The sequence below is a fragment of the Pseudorca crassidens genome, chromosome 15 (assembly GCF_039906515.1).
Source record: "Pseudorca crassidens isolate mPseCra1 chromosome 15, mPseCra1.hap1, whole genome shotgun sequence".
Classification (NCBI taxonomy): domain Eukaryota; kingdom Metazoa; phylum Chordata; class Mammalia; order Artiodactyla; family Delphinidae; genus Pseudorca; species Pseudorca crassidens.
The window spans coordinates 77,858,910-77,877,326 of record NC_090310.1 but is presented as its reverse complement, the minus strand read 5'-3'; the positions used below and the strand labels follow the sequence as shown (position 1 = coordinate 77,877,326).

The following is an 18,417-nucleotide window of genomic DNA, read 5'->3' as shown; positions in this document are numbered from 1 at the left end:
GAGGAACAGTTACACCTGAAATAATTAATCCAACCTGATTTAAAGATCTGACACAGGGCTTCCCTGGTGGCGCAGTGGTTGAGAGTCCACCTGCCGATGCGGGGGACACAGGTTCATGCCCCGGTCCGGGAGGATCCCACGTGCCACGGAGCGGCTGGGCCCGTGGGCCATGGCCGCTGAGCCTGCGCGTCCGGAGCCTGTGCTCCGCAACGGGAGAGGCCACAGCAGTGAGAGGCCCGCGTACCGCAAAAAAAAAAAGCAGTGAAGGGCTGGGCTTCCCTGGTGGCGCAGTGGTTGAGACTCTGCCTGCTAATGCAGGGGGCACTGGTTCGAGTCCTGGTCTGGGAGGATCCCACATGCCGCGGAGCAACTAGGCCCGTGAGCCACAACTACTGAGCCTGCGCTCCGCAAAAAGAGAGGCCGCGACAGTGAGAGGCCCGCGCACCGCGATGAAGAGTGGCCCCCGCTTGCCACAACTAGAGAAAGCCCTCGCACAGAAACGAAGACCCAACACAACAAAAATAAATTAATTAATAAACTCCTACCCCCAACATCTTCTTAAAAAAAAAAAGTGAAGGGCTTAGCCATGGGAGCTATTGTACTTCGCTGTTGATCATTTGACTTGAACAAGTTTTGGTAACACTAAAGAACACAGACCACTTAAAGTTAGTCACTTAGGGAATACTATGAAGTGAGATTCCCACTCTCAGAGAATCCTTGATCCTTATTTCAATCAGGTGTCACATAACTGAAGCCCTAGAGAAGGTGAGGAAGCATGACTGATGTAACTTATCTGGGGAAGAGTGTTCCAGGCAAAGCGAATAGCAAGTGCAGTTTGGTTGACATGGTTCCTAAGTGTTGTGTTGATCAAATGACACAATCATGGTTGTTTGGTTTTTTTTAACATCTTTATTGGAGTATAATTGCTTTACAATGGTGTGTTAGTTTCTGCTTTATAACAAAGTGAATCAGTTATACATATATCCCCATATCTCTTCCCTCTTGGGTCTCCCTCCCTCCCACCCTCCCTATCCCACCCCTCCAGGTGGTCACAAAGCACCGAGAGCTGATCTCCCTGTGCTATGCTGCTGCTTCCCACTAGCTATCTGTTTTACATTTGGTAGTGTATATATGTCCATGCCACTCTCTCACTTTGTCCCAGCTTACCCTTCCCCCTCCCCCTCCGCATATCCTCAAGTCCATTCTCTAGTAGGTCTGCTCTTTATTCCCTTCTTGCCCCTAGGTTCTTCATGACCTTTTTTTTTTCCCCTTAGATTCCATATATATGTGTTGGCATACGGTATTTGTTTTTCTCTTTCTGACTTAACTTCACTCTGTATGACAGACTCTAACAACCCAATCCAAAAACGGGCAGAAGACCTAAATAGACATTTATCCAAAGAAGATATACAGACTGCCAACAAACACATGAAAGAATGCTCAACATCACTAATCATTAGAGAAATGCAAATCAAAACTACAATGAGCTATTATCTCACACTGGTCAGAAAGGCCATCATCAAAAAATCTACAAACAATAAATGCTGGAGAGGGTGTGGAGATAAGGGAACCCTCCTGCACTGTTGGTGGGAATGTAAATTGATACAGCCACTATGGAGAACAGTATGGAGGTTCTTTAAAAAACTAAAAAAACTACCATACCACCCAGCAATTCCACTACTGGGCATATAGTCAGAGAAAACCATAATTCAAACAGAGTCATGTACCACGATGTTCATTGCAGCTCTATAAATAGCCAGGACATGGAAGCAACCGAAGTGTCCATCAACAGATGAATGGATAAAGATGTGGCACATATATACAATGGAATATTACTCAGCCATAAAAAGAAATGAAGTTGAGTTATTTGTAGTGAGGTGGATGGACCTAGAGTCTGTTATACAGAGTGAAGTAAGTCACAATCGTGGTTTTTTAAAAAAATCAGAAAATATGGAAAGGGGGGGTTGGAACCACCCATAATCCTTGCACCTAGAGATAACCAGGTTGCACCTAGAGATAATCTATCCAGGTTTCTTAAGATGTCACTTAACATCTATATTAGTTTACTAGGGCTGCCATAACAGAATACCACAGACTGGATAGCTTAAACAATGGACATTCAGAATTCTGGAGGCTAGAAGTCCAAGATCAAGGTATCAGCAGGTTTGATTTCTTTTGGCTTGCAGGTGGTTGCCTTCTCACTGGGTCCTCACATGGTCTTTACTCCATACAGATGTGCATACCTGTTGTTTCCTTGTGCATCTAAGTTTCCTCTTCCAGTAAGGACACCAGTCATATTGGATTAGGGCCCACCCTAATGGCCTCATTTTAACTTAATCACCTCTTTAAAGGCTCTGTTTCCGAATATAGTCACATTCTGAGATGCTGGGACTTAGGTCTTCAACATATGAACTTGAGGAGACACAGTTCAGCCCATTACACCACCTGTGAACAAGTACGTCAGATATCTATCAGTCTTCCTATCAGTACAATTCTGTGCTATTTGGATATTCATTTTTATTAGTGCAGGCTTATAAAGTAACCAATAGTAACAGCAGTAGTAATGCACAGTGATTTTTTTTCTCCTAAGCCAAATTAGGATTATTAAAGATTTAACTCTTTCTAAACAAAAGGCATTGAATTGTCTGGTTTTTTGCTTATAATGTCACAAACAGCCTTCAGTTTCGCGTTTGCTGGAGGAGACTTAATCCAGTGTAAGTGAATAATCCAGTTGGCTCTTCTGTGGATAAAAAATGCCAGTGTTTTCCAAACGGACCATTCAAGAATGCTTTCAGATTTTTCCTGTTTCCTTTCAAGTACCATCTGTGCTATTTAATATTTTTCTTCAGTCGACTGACTCTTTTGCTTATGTTTATTTTAGAAGGAAAATTTTAACATAATCATAAAGGGGAAATTAGTTTAACATTACTTGCCCTAATAAATACATGACTGTAAAATGAAGTGTTCACTTATGTACCACCTGAAAAAAAGCCTGGGAGCAATAGTTGACTTCTCTTTCTCTCACACTTCATAGGCAATCTGACAGCAAATCTTACCAGCTCACACCCCTGAAATATCTAAAACTGTGCTACTTCTCACCACCTTCACTGCTATCACCCTGTTCCTTCACTGTTAACACCTGTGATCTTTTGCTGGGATTATTGCAATAGCCTTCTAGCTGTTTCTGCCCTAGCTCCCTTCACTGTACTCTTCATACAGCAGCCAGAGGGATCCTGTTAAAAACAAGTCAAAATCCTGTCATTCCTCTATTCAAAACTCCAGTGGCTTTTTAACAGTTGGAGTCCCTAATTTCCTACTTCCATCTCACTGACTTGGTTTTAGCTCACTTGGCATCTTTGCTGTTCTTTGACACTCTGGGCAAGGTCGTACTTCAGGACCTTTGCACCTGCTCTTTCCTCTGACTGGAAGACTCTCCCCTCAGCTGCCAATAAGTAATGTTCCCTATTTAAAATTGTAACTCCCCCAACCAGTACTCTCTGCTCCAGAACACCACCATCTGTCATACTACATAACTTGCATAATTTGTATTTGTTTCCTTCTAGAATGTAAGCTCCATGAGGGCAGGCATTTTTGTTTTGTTCACAGCTTATTTCTTGGTGCCTAGAAAAGTGCCTGATTTCCTCAGGTATTTATTCCAGTTGAATTAATAGTAACATGTGTTCCACACTTTGGGAAATACTGAGATATACAGCGAACACCTCCCACAGTCTTGAGTCCCTCCAGTGGGTCTTTCTTCATAATCATATGTTAAGTGCTGCTTGGCTCTGAGAGTCTGGCCAGTTGGAGGCTCGGTAAAGAAAGCTTGTAACTTGCCTGGATCCTGAGTTTTTTCCTGAGGAATAGTCTAAATGCCAGGGGAAGAGGTGAGTGCGGGGAGAGGTAGGCAGGACTGGTTGGGAGAATAACATCCCCATCTGGGCCCAGTACCTAGACTCTGTTCTGGAAGACACCCAGAAGCGGTGCAAGCCTCAGCCTGAACTTGGGTGCAGTGGCATGAACCTGTGAGATGTGTTCATGTGTTTGCTTCCATGAGCTACTTTCCAGGCTTTGGGATTTTTGGAAACAGGTAAAGCAGAGAACTGGCTGCCCTCTTAGCTTTTTCACAAGAGAGAAACTATGACTTAAATATTTGCAATTTTTCATCCTTGCTGCCTTCTGTTGACTCTGAGTTGATCAAGAGGACACTGTTGTTACATGATAGGGCCAGGGCGTCTGTTCTTCCTAAGGTAGTTTGAGAGTCGTACCAACAAATGAGCATGCCCTTAGACTCAGAAATGTAGAATAAGAACAAAACAAAAGAAATAGCCTCTTTTCTTCCAAGGCACTTTTGTTAGCACTTTAGTTTTCATCTCAAACTATTGGGCCCAAATTAATCAACATTTCGGCTTGTAAACCCTTTATGAAGTTCGTCAAAGCTCCAGGGATGGGGGTGGGGTGTCTTTCTAGGTTTGGTCATCCAGCCCTGGTGTAGTCGACACTTCACCTGTAACAAACCACGTGCCCCTTCCTTCTGGTTGTGCTGGTCAATACAGATAGCTTCGTAAGCAGCAAGCTTGAGGTACGACAACTTACAGAAGTTTTTAGCACATAAGCATCTTTATTCTAACCTAGTGATAATGAGCAGCTAGCTCTAGGCTTACAAGTTCCCCTGGAGTTGCTAGTATCTTGAATTTCTTTCCATTTATTTTAGGAGTAAAAGTCCCTCGCAATTTCCGACTGTTGGAAGAACTCGAAGAAGGCCAGAAAGGAGTAGGAGATGGCACAGTTAGCTGGGGTCTAGAAGATGACGAAGACATGACACTTACAAGATGGACAGGGATGATAATTGGGCCTCCAAGAGTAAGCGTCGAGCTACCGCTATAAATGTCAATGTCTTAAATTCACTGTGCCTCCTTTTAAAAAATATTAGCCTTATCATGGAAAAAGCTCACCAATGGTATATTTTCTGAAATGTGGCTATTCTTTTTTGACCAGTTTCAGTTTATATATTTGAACCTCCTCTGATGCTGTTTAATCCCTCTAAATGGTAAGCAAAAACCTGTTTAGTCTCATAGTGTGAATTTACATGACAATGTAGACAGTGAGGTTAGAGGTAATTGTACCCTCACGTAGTTTAGAACAAACTCCTGGGCTTATCAAATAACAAGGCTCCAGGTACAGCCAGCATTCCTGAAGACAGTGTCCAACTGAACTTCGGAAAACCTTTATGGTTGTGGTTTTTATTCATTGTTTCCCAGTCCTGCCATGCGTCTGTATCCTAATTCATTGGGCCATTCAACAAAGGGTTATTGCCTGCCTGGTCTGTTCTGGTCTGTTCCAGGCTCTGTTGGGCCCAGAGACCTTTGCGAAGAAGACAAAGACAGTGGGGATGGGGAACAGGACCCCTCTTTTAGAGCTCTGTGATTTTCGAGCATTCCCAGTCTTATAATGCCCGCTAACCTTTTTTTGTGGCACATAGTAAACCCCCCAGAAATGCCCTTTAATTCTCACAAGAGCCTGTTGTAAGGTGCTCCTGTTGCGTAGCTGCGTTCCATCTTACAGATGAGGAAGCCGACTTGGAAAAGTCAGGGTACTCGTACAAAGTCACATAGCCGATAATTCCCAAACCTCGTCTCACTCCAGAGCCTGTGCTCCTAACCACTGTGCTATATTGTCTCCTTCCTATTTATATTTTGAGTTTTCATCTGTTCCCACTATAGAATTATCTAGTGTTAAGTAGCAATTTGATGTAGGAGTGAAGAAATAGATTCCAATAATGTGACACTTGTTTCAGACAAGCGGTAGGAGATTCTGCCTGAGTGTAGCAGGCCCTTTCCTGTGTCTGCTTGTGCTTAAGGGTGATGATGTTCGGTCATTCTTTTCACCTCGTGCAAGGCTCTGCACCAGCCTCTGGGAGATAGAAAGACACATGGGATGTGGCCCTGTCTGAAAAAAGGAAGAGTGTGGTGCTCGCTCAGTGTTAGGACTCTTAGACTGTCATAAACACTCATGATGAATGACTGGCTTTGATATTTAATGTTACTTTTTGAATCATTTTTGTGACCCTGTAGTTTTGTTTGGGGGGTTTAAAAAAATATTCAATCTGTTTTTACTCATTTCTTGATCTTTTTTTAATCTAGGAAAATCGGGGTTTTCTGAATCTATTAAATACTGGGAAAAACCTTGATCTAGAAGGCTTGTTTCTTCATAAAGATCATTTCTTGCTGTCTCTGAAAGTCCACTGTATAGTGATGGCTTCCTTCACTGCATTCTTATCTTCCTAAGAATGGTTTAGGTTTTTTGAAGATGAGAACTATTCTTCCCTTCTCTTTACTCTCCAGAGCACCTAGAAATGACTCAGAATGGGGTAGATGTTCAACAGATTTGTTAACAGACTGATTTTTAGGTTCTAACAAACTAAGAATGAACCAGCGTACAACATTGTGAATACACTAAATACCACTGAATTATATACTTAAACAAACAAATGAATAAATAAAATGAACACTAAGTTCTGTTGAAAATATGCTGTTCCACCTAAAACATCTTAGGTTACCGAGTTTCAGTTTACCTCTTTCCAAAGGGGGCTAACTTTTAATGAGTAGCTACAGTATGCAAGATACTTTCCATATGTCCTTTACATCCTTTTTTTTTTTTAATTGAGACATAATTCACAAACCATAGAATTCACTTAACCATAGGATATACTTTTAAAGTATACAGTTCAGTGGTTTTTATTATATTCAGAATTGTGCAACTGTCACTAATTTCAGAGCATTTTCATTACCCAAGAAAGAAACCCCATACCCTTTGGCAGTCACTCCCATTCTGCCTTCCACCCGCTCACTCCTCACCCTTGACAATCACTGTTTACTTTCTGTATCTATGCATTTGCCTGTTCTGGACATTTCATGTAATTGGAATTAATATGTGGTCTTTTGTGACTGGCTTTTACTTAGCATAATGTTTTCAGGATTCGTTCATGTTATAGCACTTATCAGTAGTTCATTCCTTTTTATGGCTGAATAATATTCTTTTGTATGGATATACCATATTTTGTTTATCCATTAATTAATTGATGGACATTTGGATTTTTTCCACTTCTTGCATATTATGAATAATACTGCTATGAACATTTGTGTACAGGTTTTTATGTGGACAGATGTTTTCAGTTCTCTTAAGTATATACATAGGAGTGGAATTGTTGGATCATATGATAACTCTGTTTAACATTTTAAACAACTGGCAAACTGTTTTCCAAAGTGGCTGCACTGCACCACTTTACATTCCCACCAGCAATGCGTGAGGGTATCAGTTTCTCTGCTCCCTCACCAATACTTGTTATTGTGTCTTTTTACCCCTATAGTTTCTATTGGCCTGGCTCCCCAAGGTTAAAAGCAAAGTCATAAAAGGAGCTACCTGCTTCTAGGTGCTTACTGTGACCAATCTGTTTTATGATTAACATACAGGGTATATGCTGTGCATCTGGAATATCAAGCTAATTATTAAAGCATCTAAATAGAGCTCTGAGTAACTCACGTCCCTGTTGTATTTTTGTTATTGTATTACCTAAAATCCTCCACCAGTATTTAAAAGGCATATACCATATGATCCAGCAGTTCTGCTAGGAATTTACTCAGCTTTTCTTGAATGTATTGCCCAAAAGCCTGTATGTACAAAATTATTTCATGCAGTGTTTTCAATAGTAGCAAAATATTGGAAAGCACCTCAGTATCTTTCAGTGGACCATATTATATACTGTTTAGCTTTTCAAAAGAATGAGAGAGATTTATACGTGCTGAAATGGAGGATCTCCATGATATTTAAGTGAAAAAAGGTACAAAGCAGTATACAGGCTGTGCTGTCACTTGGGGTGGGGGTGGGTGAGGGAAGAGGAAGAGGCCAGACATATACTTGTGCTTCGAATACTTTTGGAAAACATAAAAGAAGCTGATGACAGTAGTTACCTTCAAAAGGGATTGCTGGCTGGGGTCAGGGTGGAAAGGAGGCTTATTTTTCACTGTATTTTTGTACTCTTTATGCTTTAATCATATGTGTGTGTTAGCTATTTGAAAAAATATATATATATATCTTTTTTTTTTTGAAAGCAAGTCCTCCAAACCTAAAAGTAAAGCTTCCCATCCAAGTGCCTCTTGCAAAATTCTGGCAAACATGTGACTGTCCACAGCATTAGACGTGGAGTCTTTCTACTCTGACCGTGAGGTGGTAACACTAGCCAGGTTATAGAGCAAAGTTTCTCAGCCTTGGCACTATTGGCATATTGGGCTGGGTCATTCTTTGTTTTGGAGCTGTCCTTTGCATTAGAGGATGTTCAGCAGCATCCCTGGTGTCTCCTCACTAGATGCCAGAAGCACCTCCCCAACCCTGTGGTGACAGTCATAAGTGTCTCCAGGTGTTGCCTGACTCCCACCACTTCAGGAGTGGGACAGGGACAGAAATTACCCTGGTTGAGAAGCACTGTTAATACCTCTGGGGTTCTCCAAGATAGTGTTTTTATGTGTGGGTTAGAGTGTAGGTGTGTATTTATACACATACTTATCTAAAAGTGTTGTATGCATGCTTAAGGACAAACAGAATTCCAGGAGTGTGTGAAGTAAAAGGAAAGTGATCCTTTCCCCATTTCATTATACTCCCCACAGAATAAAAACTGATCATTTGGTGTGTGGTGTGTTTCTACTGGCATTTGCTGTGGGTACACAAACAAGTACATATCCTTTTTAATAAAAATGAGACCTTGCTATGCTTAATGTTTTGCAGCTTTATTTTTTTTTCCCCCTTAGCAGATGGTGGACATCTTTCCATATCAGTGCATATTGATCCGTCTCTTTTTTAAAAGCTTTAAGTTACATGTCTGATAAATGAATATATTCTGGTGAAGTTTTTCAAACAGTACAGAGTAAGCAATTCACTTTGTTCCCTTTAATTCTTTATGTCAGTCAGGCAGAGAAACCATACTAGGTATTTCAACAGAGAGAATTTAATATAGGAAGTTGATCAAATAGGTGTTGGACTGAAAAAAGCCAAAAAAGCACGCTGGTGGAACACAAAGATAACACAAAGCAATCAACACCGCCTGGGTCTGGGGGGATGGGTCAGGAGAGGCTGGGGCCCTGGAAACCTAACACTTGGAGGACAGATACCCTCTGCTGTTAGTTCCTGTGGGGCCCAGCAGAGCTGCTTGGAGGAGCACTGAAAGGCCAGAAGCTGGAGACCAGAGACAGCTCTTGCTGCCAGGATGAGGGCCTCGTGCCAGACTCACATTGGTGGGAACAGAAAGCAAATGGGAAGAAGCAAATGCCTCCTTTCACCTTTTTATTTTCTATTAGGATTGTGTGGTCAACTCAGCAGTTTAGTCTTTAGGCTGTAGAATATTCAGGTGGCACTATGATTGAATTAGAGAAATGAATAATTAATATTGCCTTCAGAGGGACCTATGGCTCACTCAGAAGGATACCCTGACTGATGGGAAGAGAGTTTTTGTACAGAGGAAAATTGTGTCTTGTCACTGTTCAGAGGGGTGTGTGCAGGTGCTGGTTAGTAAGCTCCAAGCCCACCTTCCCCTGCTCTGCTTTGGATCCTGGGGCTGGCACTCTGCAAACTACATTTTTCCTTTGTCAGCTGGCTTCCTGTTAGGCTCCACCAATCAGGACACAGGAGAGAGCCTGTAAGGGGGAGAGAAGAGACTTGTTCCTTCCTGTTTGCCTCTTGTTCTGTCTGTGCCACTCTGGTAATTGCCCTTCATCCTGGCATCAGCAGTGGGTTCCAGCCTCCAGCTTTTGGGGGTACCCCCAGCATCAGCCTCGCAGCACCCCCTCCTTAGAGATCTGGGTTCAACTCTGGAGCCCTCTTCCTCTGAGCCTCTAGATCTGATCAACTCCAGCTTTGTTCCTTTGCACCCCCAGCCTTAAGGGGGAACAAAGGGAATGATAAGCCTTAGCTAACCCAGAGGTGATACCTGCTCCCTGCGGTTACTACCTCTGTGTTAGTTCAGGCTCCTCTTCTAAAGCTTTTTTCAGTCCAGTGATACCTGTTTAACCGATTCCCTATATTAAATACTCTGTTAAAAAATCCTAGCGTGGTGTCTTTTTTCCCCAGCTTTTCCCGAACTTTCAAATCCCCACTTTCCTCCCCAGATTAACTGTGAACAGTAGTTCGATGCATCTCCTCTCACACCTCTTCCTGTACATTTACTACCTGTCCATGTCCTAAGTTGTTGAGATCTTCTCAGTCTCTACCTGGTCTCCCTTTTTTAGAGGGCCCATCCTTTATTCTAGCATAGCATATGCCCACATTGCACATTAAACATACTTTTTGTGTAACTATCAGATTTGAACTGAGTAGTGGTTGACTAGTTCACCTAGTGTCATCTTTCTTTTATATATTAATTTAGATTTTGTGCTTTGCATATTTTTGCAGCCAATACCTTTTTCCTTTTCTCATATCTCATACATCTTAGAAATACATTTTAAAATAATGAAATTTTGCCATTTGAAACTACATGGATGGACCTGGAGGTGGTTATGCTTAGTGAAATAAGTTAGACAGAGAAAGACAAATACTGTATGGTAACACTTTTATGTGGAATCTAAAAAATAAACAAATGAATATAACAAAACCAAAACAGACTCACAGATACAGAGAACAAACTAGTGGTTACCAGTAGGGAGAGAGAAGGGAGGATGGGCAAAATAGGGGTAGGGGATTAAGAGATACAAACTACTGTGTATAAAATAACTAAAGCTACAAGGGTGTATTGTATGTACAGATAATGTAGCCAATATTTTATAATAACTTTAAATGGAGTATAATCTATAAAAATATTGAGTCACTGTGTTGTACACCTGAAACTAATATTGTCAGTCAACTATACTGCAATATAAATAGATAAATAAGCAAACATTCATTGTATTTTATAATACTTTCAGATTTACAGAAAAGTTGCAAAGGTGGCATAGAAAGAAAGTTCTGGTATACACCACCCTACCCCAGTTTCCCTTATTGTTAACATATTAGTACAGTACATTTGTTACAACCAATGAACCAATGTTGATGCATTATTAACTGAAGTCCATAATTTATTCAGGTGTCCTTAGCTTTTACCTTATGTCTGTTTTCTGTTCTAGAATCCTATCCAATATACCACATTATGTTTTGTTGTCATGTCCTAGGCTCCTTGTGCCTGTAACAGTTTCAGGGTTTTCTTGGTTTTGTTGTCCTTGACAGTCTGGAGGAGTACTGGTCAAATATTTTGTAGACTGTCTCCCTGTTTGAATTGGTCTGATGTTTTCCTCATGATCAGGCTAGGATTATCTCACATATATATTTTAGGCCCAAGAAAAGTTTGTGATCTCTAGGCTCTGGGCATGTAGTGATCAATGGATGAAACAGCCTATGTACACATAAATATATCCAGAGTTGGTGGGAGGTGTCTGTCTGCTTCTATAGGTTGTACATAATCTGCAACTTGCTGGCTATACCAAGAGCTATGTCTTGGCATCCTTTGCAGGGGTGTGTGCGTGCGTGCGTGCGTGCATGCGTGTGTGTGTGGGGGGGGGGGGCCTCAGCCTTTGAAAAGGCTACAGAGTATGCAGTTACAGGAGTATGCCTTATTTGTTTAGTCAGTCTCTTGCAGGTGGACATTTAGATTGTCTGCAGTATCAAAAATAACTAAACAGTGCTTCACCTTTTTGTACGAGTCCGTCTGTAGGAAATTCCTAGAAATGGTCTTGCTGGTCTGAGCACTCCTGTTTCAACATGTTGATAGGCACTGCCAAGTTGCCCCATGAAGCTCAAGCCATGACAGCAAAGTTGTTCCATGATCAAATATTGAATCTTAAAGAGAGCAGTGTTCCTCACGGAGACAGAATGTTCTAGCAATTCTCCTTCAGGCACATTTCCTTTCTTCAATGAAACCTTTTTAGCAGGTCCTTGGAGCCCTCGTAAACAAAAGAGAAGAAAACCAGAACCTCATTTTCTATAACGGTTTTGCTTTGGGCTGTTTAGTGACCCTTCAGTGTCTCTGCTCACTTGGCTTGAGGCACTTTTCACTGTGTTCCAATGAAATTGCCAGTTGAACATAAGTGGTGAGAAATTCAATATTCCTCTTGTTCTAAGTTAGTCATAGCATGCATGTTCTTATATTAGACTTTCATAGTGTCAAGAGTAACGTTAAGATTTAATCTATGTAATGATCAGAGTCCTATTACTAAACTGCTTACCTTCTTAACCATTTTGATGCTGTTGTTAATAGAGTGATCAGTGACGTCTTATCAACACTGATAAGCCAAAAACCATGCTGGCAGGTGAATAAATCGGCGCATCAGAGCCTCCAAAATGTAGTGTCAAATATTTTAACAGACTTTGTGATTTTGGTAATTACTGTGAGCCCCCAGGGAGTTTTTTATGTAAGAAATTGTCTTTGAATTGTGTGACAAAGCCAGTGAGCAGGAATGCAGGACACACCCAGAGATGAATTTGGGATCCATGCAGTCAACAGATATTTATTGAGTGTGAGACTGTGTTAGGCGCTGAGGCTGGACCTTTTACCATATTTTCCATAAATCTGTACAGAAACCGTGCCACTCCGCTTCCTGCTTGTTATGTTTACTGAGTGGGTTTTTGTTTCTCTGAGGAAACTCCTTAATTGCAACAAGGTGTTCCTTTTATAAAAGCGTAAAGAGCAACATTCATTCATTCAACAAACAGCTGAATATCAGTTCAGTTGAGGCCCCTGCCCTCCTTGTTATGAGTTTAGTGAGGGGTGTCAGACACAGGACTAGGAGTCAGTCTTCAGACGAGGGCTCAGGAGGACGCTGAGAGGAGTGAGCTGCAGTGTGCGGTGGGGCAGCTGGTATTAGGGCCCCGAGGAGAGAGGACCTGGGGCTGGATGAGGAGGGAGAAGAATAAACGGAGAGAAAGGCAGGGGTGCACAGGGTCCGATCCAGGAACTGGGGCTTCCTTTCTTAGGTCACCAGGAAACCATTGGAGGGGTTAAGCCACAGGAACGGTTTCTGGTTTTGAAAGGTCAGTCAGGCTGCTGTGTGGGGAGCAGATGCTAGGGGAGCGAGGGAGAAGGCAGAGACTTGGGGTGATTCAGATGAGGTGCGGTGGTGGAGGAAAGTGGGTGGGTGTGGGATCTCTTCTGGAGGTAGAAGCTGAGACCTTTTGACGATTGAGAGGTAAGGGGTGAGGAAGAGGGAAGTCGTGGCTGGCTGCTAGGTTTTTGCTTTAACTGCTGGATGGTGCTGCTACTTATGAGGGAAGAAGAGAGGGGGGCATCTTGAGGGTGGGTGGAAATCCAGAATTGATTTTTGATTTTGTTATAGGCTGGGGTCCCTGTTAAGTGGATGTGAAAAGTTTCTATGCGTATATTAAGACTGCCTTCTGAATTTTAAAATATTAATATATGTCCCAGTTTTTAAATTAGGGACGGGCCACTATTTAGACATAATGTTTTCAAGCATTTAAATCACATCTTCTTTAATTTATTCCCCCCAAAGACCGCTAGATGTCCCTGTTTACAGAGGAGCAACTTCTCATGCAGCATGCAGTGAGGAAGGGGCACTGGTGCCTGAGAGGGGAACCCAGAGAAGGGTGGTCCTTGCCCTCAAGGGGGCCAGTCTGATGGGGAGCTGTCACCCCCTGTTGTGGTCTTCAGACATGCAAATGATGATAATGCAACTTCATATAAGACAGAAAACTTGTGAAGTAGCCTTCTGTTTCATATGATGTTTGAACTGGGTCTTGAAGGTTGTGAAGTAGTTCAGGTGGGGGCACGGCACTCTAGGCAGAAGGAACAGCCTGGGAAAATCAGCACGTTCTGCTGTTCACTGGGTGGAAGTTAAAGAGAAAAGTTCATTGGCTTTAGGGGATCGGACCTTTCCAGTGTTTCTCAACAGAGGCACAGTTGGCATTTGGAGAAGGACTGTTTTTTTCCGGTGCAGGTCTGGCATCCTTGGCTCCCCACCTCACATACTAAATGCCAGTAATCTCTCAGGTTATCGTAAAAACAGCAGGGAGAGATGATCGCACCTACAGCTGAGATCCCTTTCACAGAGCACAGCCCCAAAGTGGTGACGAAGTGGGAAGTGACTCTCCTGTCTCTCCCCCACCCCCAACTTGTGCTTCGTTTTGAAGTTCTCTCAAGAGTTACCTGTTCTGTGCTTTGTACATGGTGGTATTTAATGCACTGGCTGATGATCCCCGCATGAGTAGACATCTGGTGTGCCTTCCCAGAATGAAGAATGCCTCTTACACACCATTTCCCAGAGCGTAGAAAAATTCACATAAAAACAAGTCCATCTGATTGGGCTTAATAATACTAGCATGAAACTTCAGTGATAACTAGCTTAAATGTTCCACCTTCTTTATATTCCCCCCCAGGCCAGGATTCATATACACCAGTGTAAGGACTAATTACTGCTAACTTATCAAATAACAAGTAGACTTTGTGTAATGGAAGCAGATGCACCAGTTCTGCAGTCAGGAATAAATGAGGTTTCAGAAGTTCTACCTTTTTGAATTCTTTGTAATTGCCTGACATGGCTGTACCCTTTTTTTTTCCAGACAATTTATGAAAACCGAATATACAGCCTTAAAATAGAATGTGGACCTAAATACCCAGAAGCACCCCCCTTTGTAAGATTTGTAACAAAAATTAATATGAATGGAGTTAATAGTTCTAATGGAGTGGTAAGTTGTTTTTCCTGCCCCTACTTGTTCTCTGGGGTTCTCTGAAAAATGCTTTGTACTTTAATATTATCAGGGGCACTTTGGGCCGGAGTCCATATGTTAATTGGTTATTTGATGATAAAATATATTGCAGTATGAACATGTGCAGATTTGGGGTGAGGGCCTGTTTCCCAATTGTGTTTAACTACAACTTACGTGGCATTTACTCTGGCCTGTATTTCTCAGCACTATGCCGGTCACTTTGAGATAAGAGCTCATTCAGTCCTCCTGATATACACCCAAGAGGTAGAGAGGTGAGGAAACCGAGGTGAAAGATCTTGCCCAAGGTCACACTTTTACCTCATTAGCCTTATTTGGGGACGACATACTATTTTTTTCCTCTAATGGTCTTGCTTTTTTAACTTATTTTTACCACCATTTGCATTGCCATAAATGGAAACCAGTCTCATTTGTCATAAGAAGGCAGTAACAGCAATGATAAATATTACAAAAACAAAGCAAAGTTGGTAAATTCTTCCTCCGTATGTTGCTTGCCAAAGGTTTTTGAGCCTCTGAGGCCTGCTCTCTTGTTCAGAGGGGAGATCAGCAAGTATTAAAGGGTGCTGCATATTAGCATTGCATGAGCTAGTAAGCCTTCTGTTTTGAGGTATTCAGAAGACTTGTAAGAAAATTGAAAAGAGATGAGCCTTGTTACTGTGTTCAGTGTTTAGTGTTGTCTTTGAGTTCCACCTGAAGTCCTGAACCCAGGACTCAACTCACACTCTGGGAAATTTCTTGGGGAATGCTACACTAACTTGAGAGGGTATGACTCTGAGGAAGGCCCTTGTCATCAGAGCCTGGGTCCTCGCCACCCGTTGCTTGTGCTCTCCCTACTGCCCTGTACCTCTTCATCGTCCACGACCCGGGCGTAACGTTGAGAGAGGACAGGCCCTGAGCGGTAGCAGCAGCCAGCCCAGGGGCAGCTCAGGTCGTTGTTTCAGAGCCAGTTGGGTTGAGTCTCACCAAGTGTGAGTGCCATTTCTCTAAAGGTGGCTTTACTTATTCATAATTTCCTTCTCCCACACAGTGAGGGTTTGGGACACAAAAAGGGAAAAACAGACTAACTGGAGAGAGGGAATCCTGTGGGTATTCTGCATGTCAGATACCACTGTGTGACCAGCATGTTCAACTTGAAAAATGCATTTTACTCACGTTTCTGCTGTAGCTTAGCTCCAGCATACAACTTTTCTTTTGTTTGAGAGCCTGACAGTACTTTGTTCTTTGTTTGCCTTTCTGTAGGTGGACCCAAGAGCCATATCAGTGCTAGCAAAATGGCAGAATTCATATAGCATCAAAGTTGTCCTGCAAGAGCTTCGGCGCCTAATGATGTCTAAAGAAAATATGAAACTCCCTCAGCCTCCTGAAGGACAGTGTTACAGCAATTAATCAAAAAGAAAAACCACAGGCCCTCCCCTACCCCCCATTCGATTTAAGCAGTCTTCATTTTCCACAGTAGTAAATTTTCTAGATACGTCTTGTAGACCTCAAAGTACTGGAAAGGAAGCTCCCATTCAAAGGCAGTTTATCTTAAGATACTGTAAATGATACTAATTTTTTGTCCATTTGAAATATATAAGTTGTGCTATAACAAATCATCCTGTCAAGTGTAACCACTGTCCACATAGTTGAACTTCTGGGATCAAGAAAGTATATTTAAATTGATTCCCATCATAACCGGTGGGGCACATCTAACTCAACTGTGAAAAGACACACCACGCAATCACCTTGCTGCTGATTACATGGCCTGGGGTCTCTGCCTTCTCCCCTTCCCCTCCCCCTGCCTCCTCCCTCCCTGCAACAGCCCTCCAGCTTGGGGTGGCTTCTTAGAGTAGATGTAAGGGTTTCAGGTCACAGCCTGTGGGACTCCTGCTGGGTGTGGGGGATGCTTCGTCTGCACCCCTGGTTTCTTTCTTTAAGTCTTAAATGCTGACCCCCTTCCAAGCCACCATCCTCTTCCCACTCTCCATTACCACCCTTGGCTGAAGCATAGATTGTAACCCCCTCGGCTCCCCTCTGAAATTGGCCTTTGGTGAGGAATTCAGGGCTTTCCCCATATCTTCTCCCTCCACCTTAATCGAGGGGTGCTGCTTTGTCCTTCCTCCTCCTCAAGTCCCTTTTTGCACCATCACCACCCAACACTTTCCATGACACTTCCTTGCTTTGGCCAGAAGCCATCAGGTAAGGTTGGAAAGCATATCTGACCTCCCTCATTTAGTTTTGGAACCACACTTACTTACTCCCCACCAGCCTGGGGAATGAATATTGGGTTCTCAGCCCTGCCACCCTCTGCTGTCATCATCAGCTGATACGTTTACTTAGCTCAGGTTTTGATAAGGTGAACAGAACAGTCACCAGGGTCACAGACATGCCAGCTCTCAAAGTCCTTGGTGGTTAAACTTGGAGAAAGGCCACAGAAGACACTTGTAAGCACACACGATCCCTCTGAATGAATTTTCTTTTCCTGTAATTGCTTTAGCTTTTAAAAATTGAAGAAGTTTTAAACAGGGCTCTCATTTGGTCATCCTTGCAATCCATTTGAGTCTAGTTTGGAATCTGACAACTGGAACAAAAAGAACCATGAACTCAGTGCACACTTTGGTTTCGGTGCTGCTGCTTCTCTCGGTCCTCAGCAGGGATAAGAAAGAACTCGGTGTGCACGGCAGATCCCCGGAATTCCTGGCCAATGGCTGCGTTTTTCCACTTTTCTGTTCAGGACCACTAAATGCTGAGATGTTGGACGCATACCGAAATAAAAGCAATTCATTGTGTTCTAAGGTTTTTTTTTTTTTTTTTTTAACTTAGTGTTTGTGTAAAGCCACCTTTTGAAGCAGCAGCTATCAAGTCTGAAAAGCAATTGATGTTTCCATTCATCTTTTTCTGGGGAAAACCTTAGCTCTAAGGATTTAACATCCTGTAAGTAAAGTTTAACATAACAGTATTCCATAGCTAGACTTTTTATTGTCAGACCATTGCCTGATTTTAATATAATAAAAAGTGTGCGTTAATATTTAAGAAGCTGTGCTCTTCTTCCTCTTGGCATATAATTTATTCAGTAATAGAATTTAATGTCTTTGGGATTCAATTTGACCTCCTAAAGCAGGGGTCGGCAAACGTTTCCTATGATGGGCCCAAGTCAGTAAATATTTAGGCTTTTTATCTTTATTTCTTTCTTTGGCCGTGCCGCACGGCTTGTGGGATCTTAGTTCCCCGACCAGGGATTGAACCCAGGCCCTCGACAGTGAGAGCGCGGAGTCCTAACCACTGGACCGCCAGGGAATTCCCAAATAGTTAGGCTTTATTGTCCAAGAGGCAAAATCAAAGAAATTACGTGAGTATTTATGTAACAAGAGAGAAAACAAATTTCCACAATTTTTTGGATGAAATTCAAAACATCATAATTGAGGACAGTTTTTATAATGTTACAAGTATACTAAGAAGAATGAAATGCTTTTTTTAGGGGATAACATTTAATTGGGATTCAAAGTATTCCTTATTACCAAATCTATTGCAAATGTTCATCTATAAAAATCTTTCTTCATTTGAGGGGCCGTACGAAACCAGGCAGTGGGCCAGATTTGGCCCATAGACCATAGTTTGCCAACCCCTGCCATAAAAGATTGAGTGAAAAAAAGGGTTATGGTTTCCCCTCTTTCCTTTGATTTAATT

At 42.3% G+C, this 18,417-nt stretch overlaps 1 protein-coding gene across 5 annotated transcripts in view; it reads left to right on the top strand.

Moving 5' to 3' along the window:
- The window catches only part of UBE2V1 (ubiquitin conjugating enzyme E2 V1), a 31,283-nt gene extending 13,517 nt beyond the window's left edge, over positions 1 to 17,766 (top strand). For 3 of the 5 annotated variants that reach the window (XM_067708438.1, XM_067708439.1, XM_067708441.1), the window contains 3 exons: positions 4,712 to 4,860; positions 14,587 to 14,712; positions 15,991 to 17,766. In XM_067708438.1, coding sequence (XP_067564539.1) covers positions 4,712 to 4,860; positions 14,587 to 14,712; positions 15,991 to 16,137 — 422 coding nt within the window. In that variant the 3' untranslated portion in view covers positions 16,138 to 17,766. The remainder of the gene's footprint in view (positions 1 to 4,711; positions 4,861 to 14,586; positions 14,713 to 15,990) is intronic. The other 2 variants (XM_067708440.1, XM_067708437.1) reach the window with 2 other exon arrangements.
- The last annotated feature ends 651 nt before the right edge of the window (positions 17,767 to 18,417 follow it).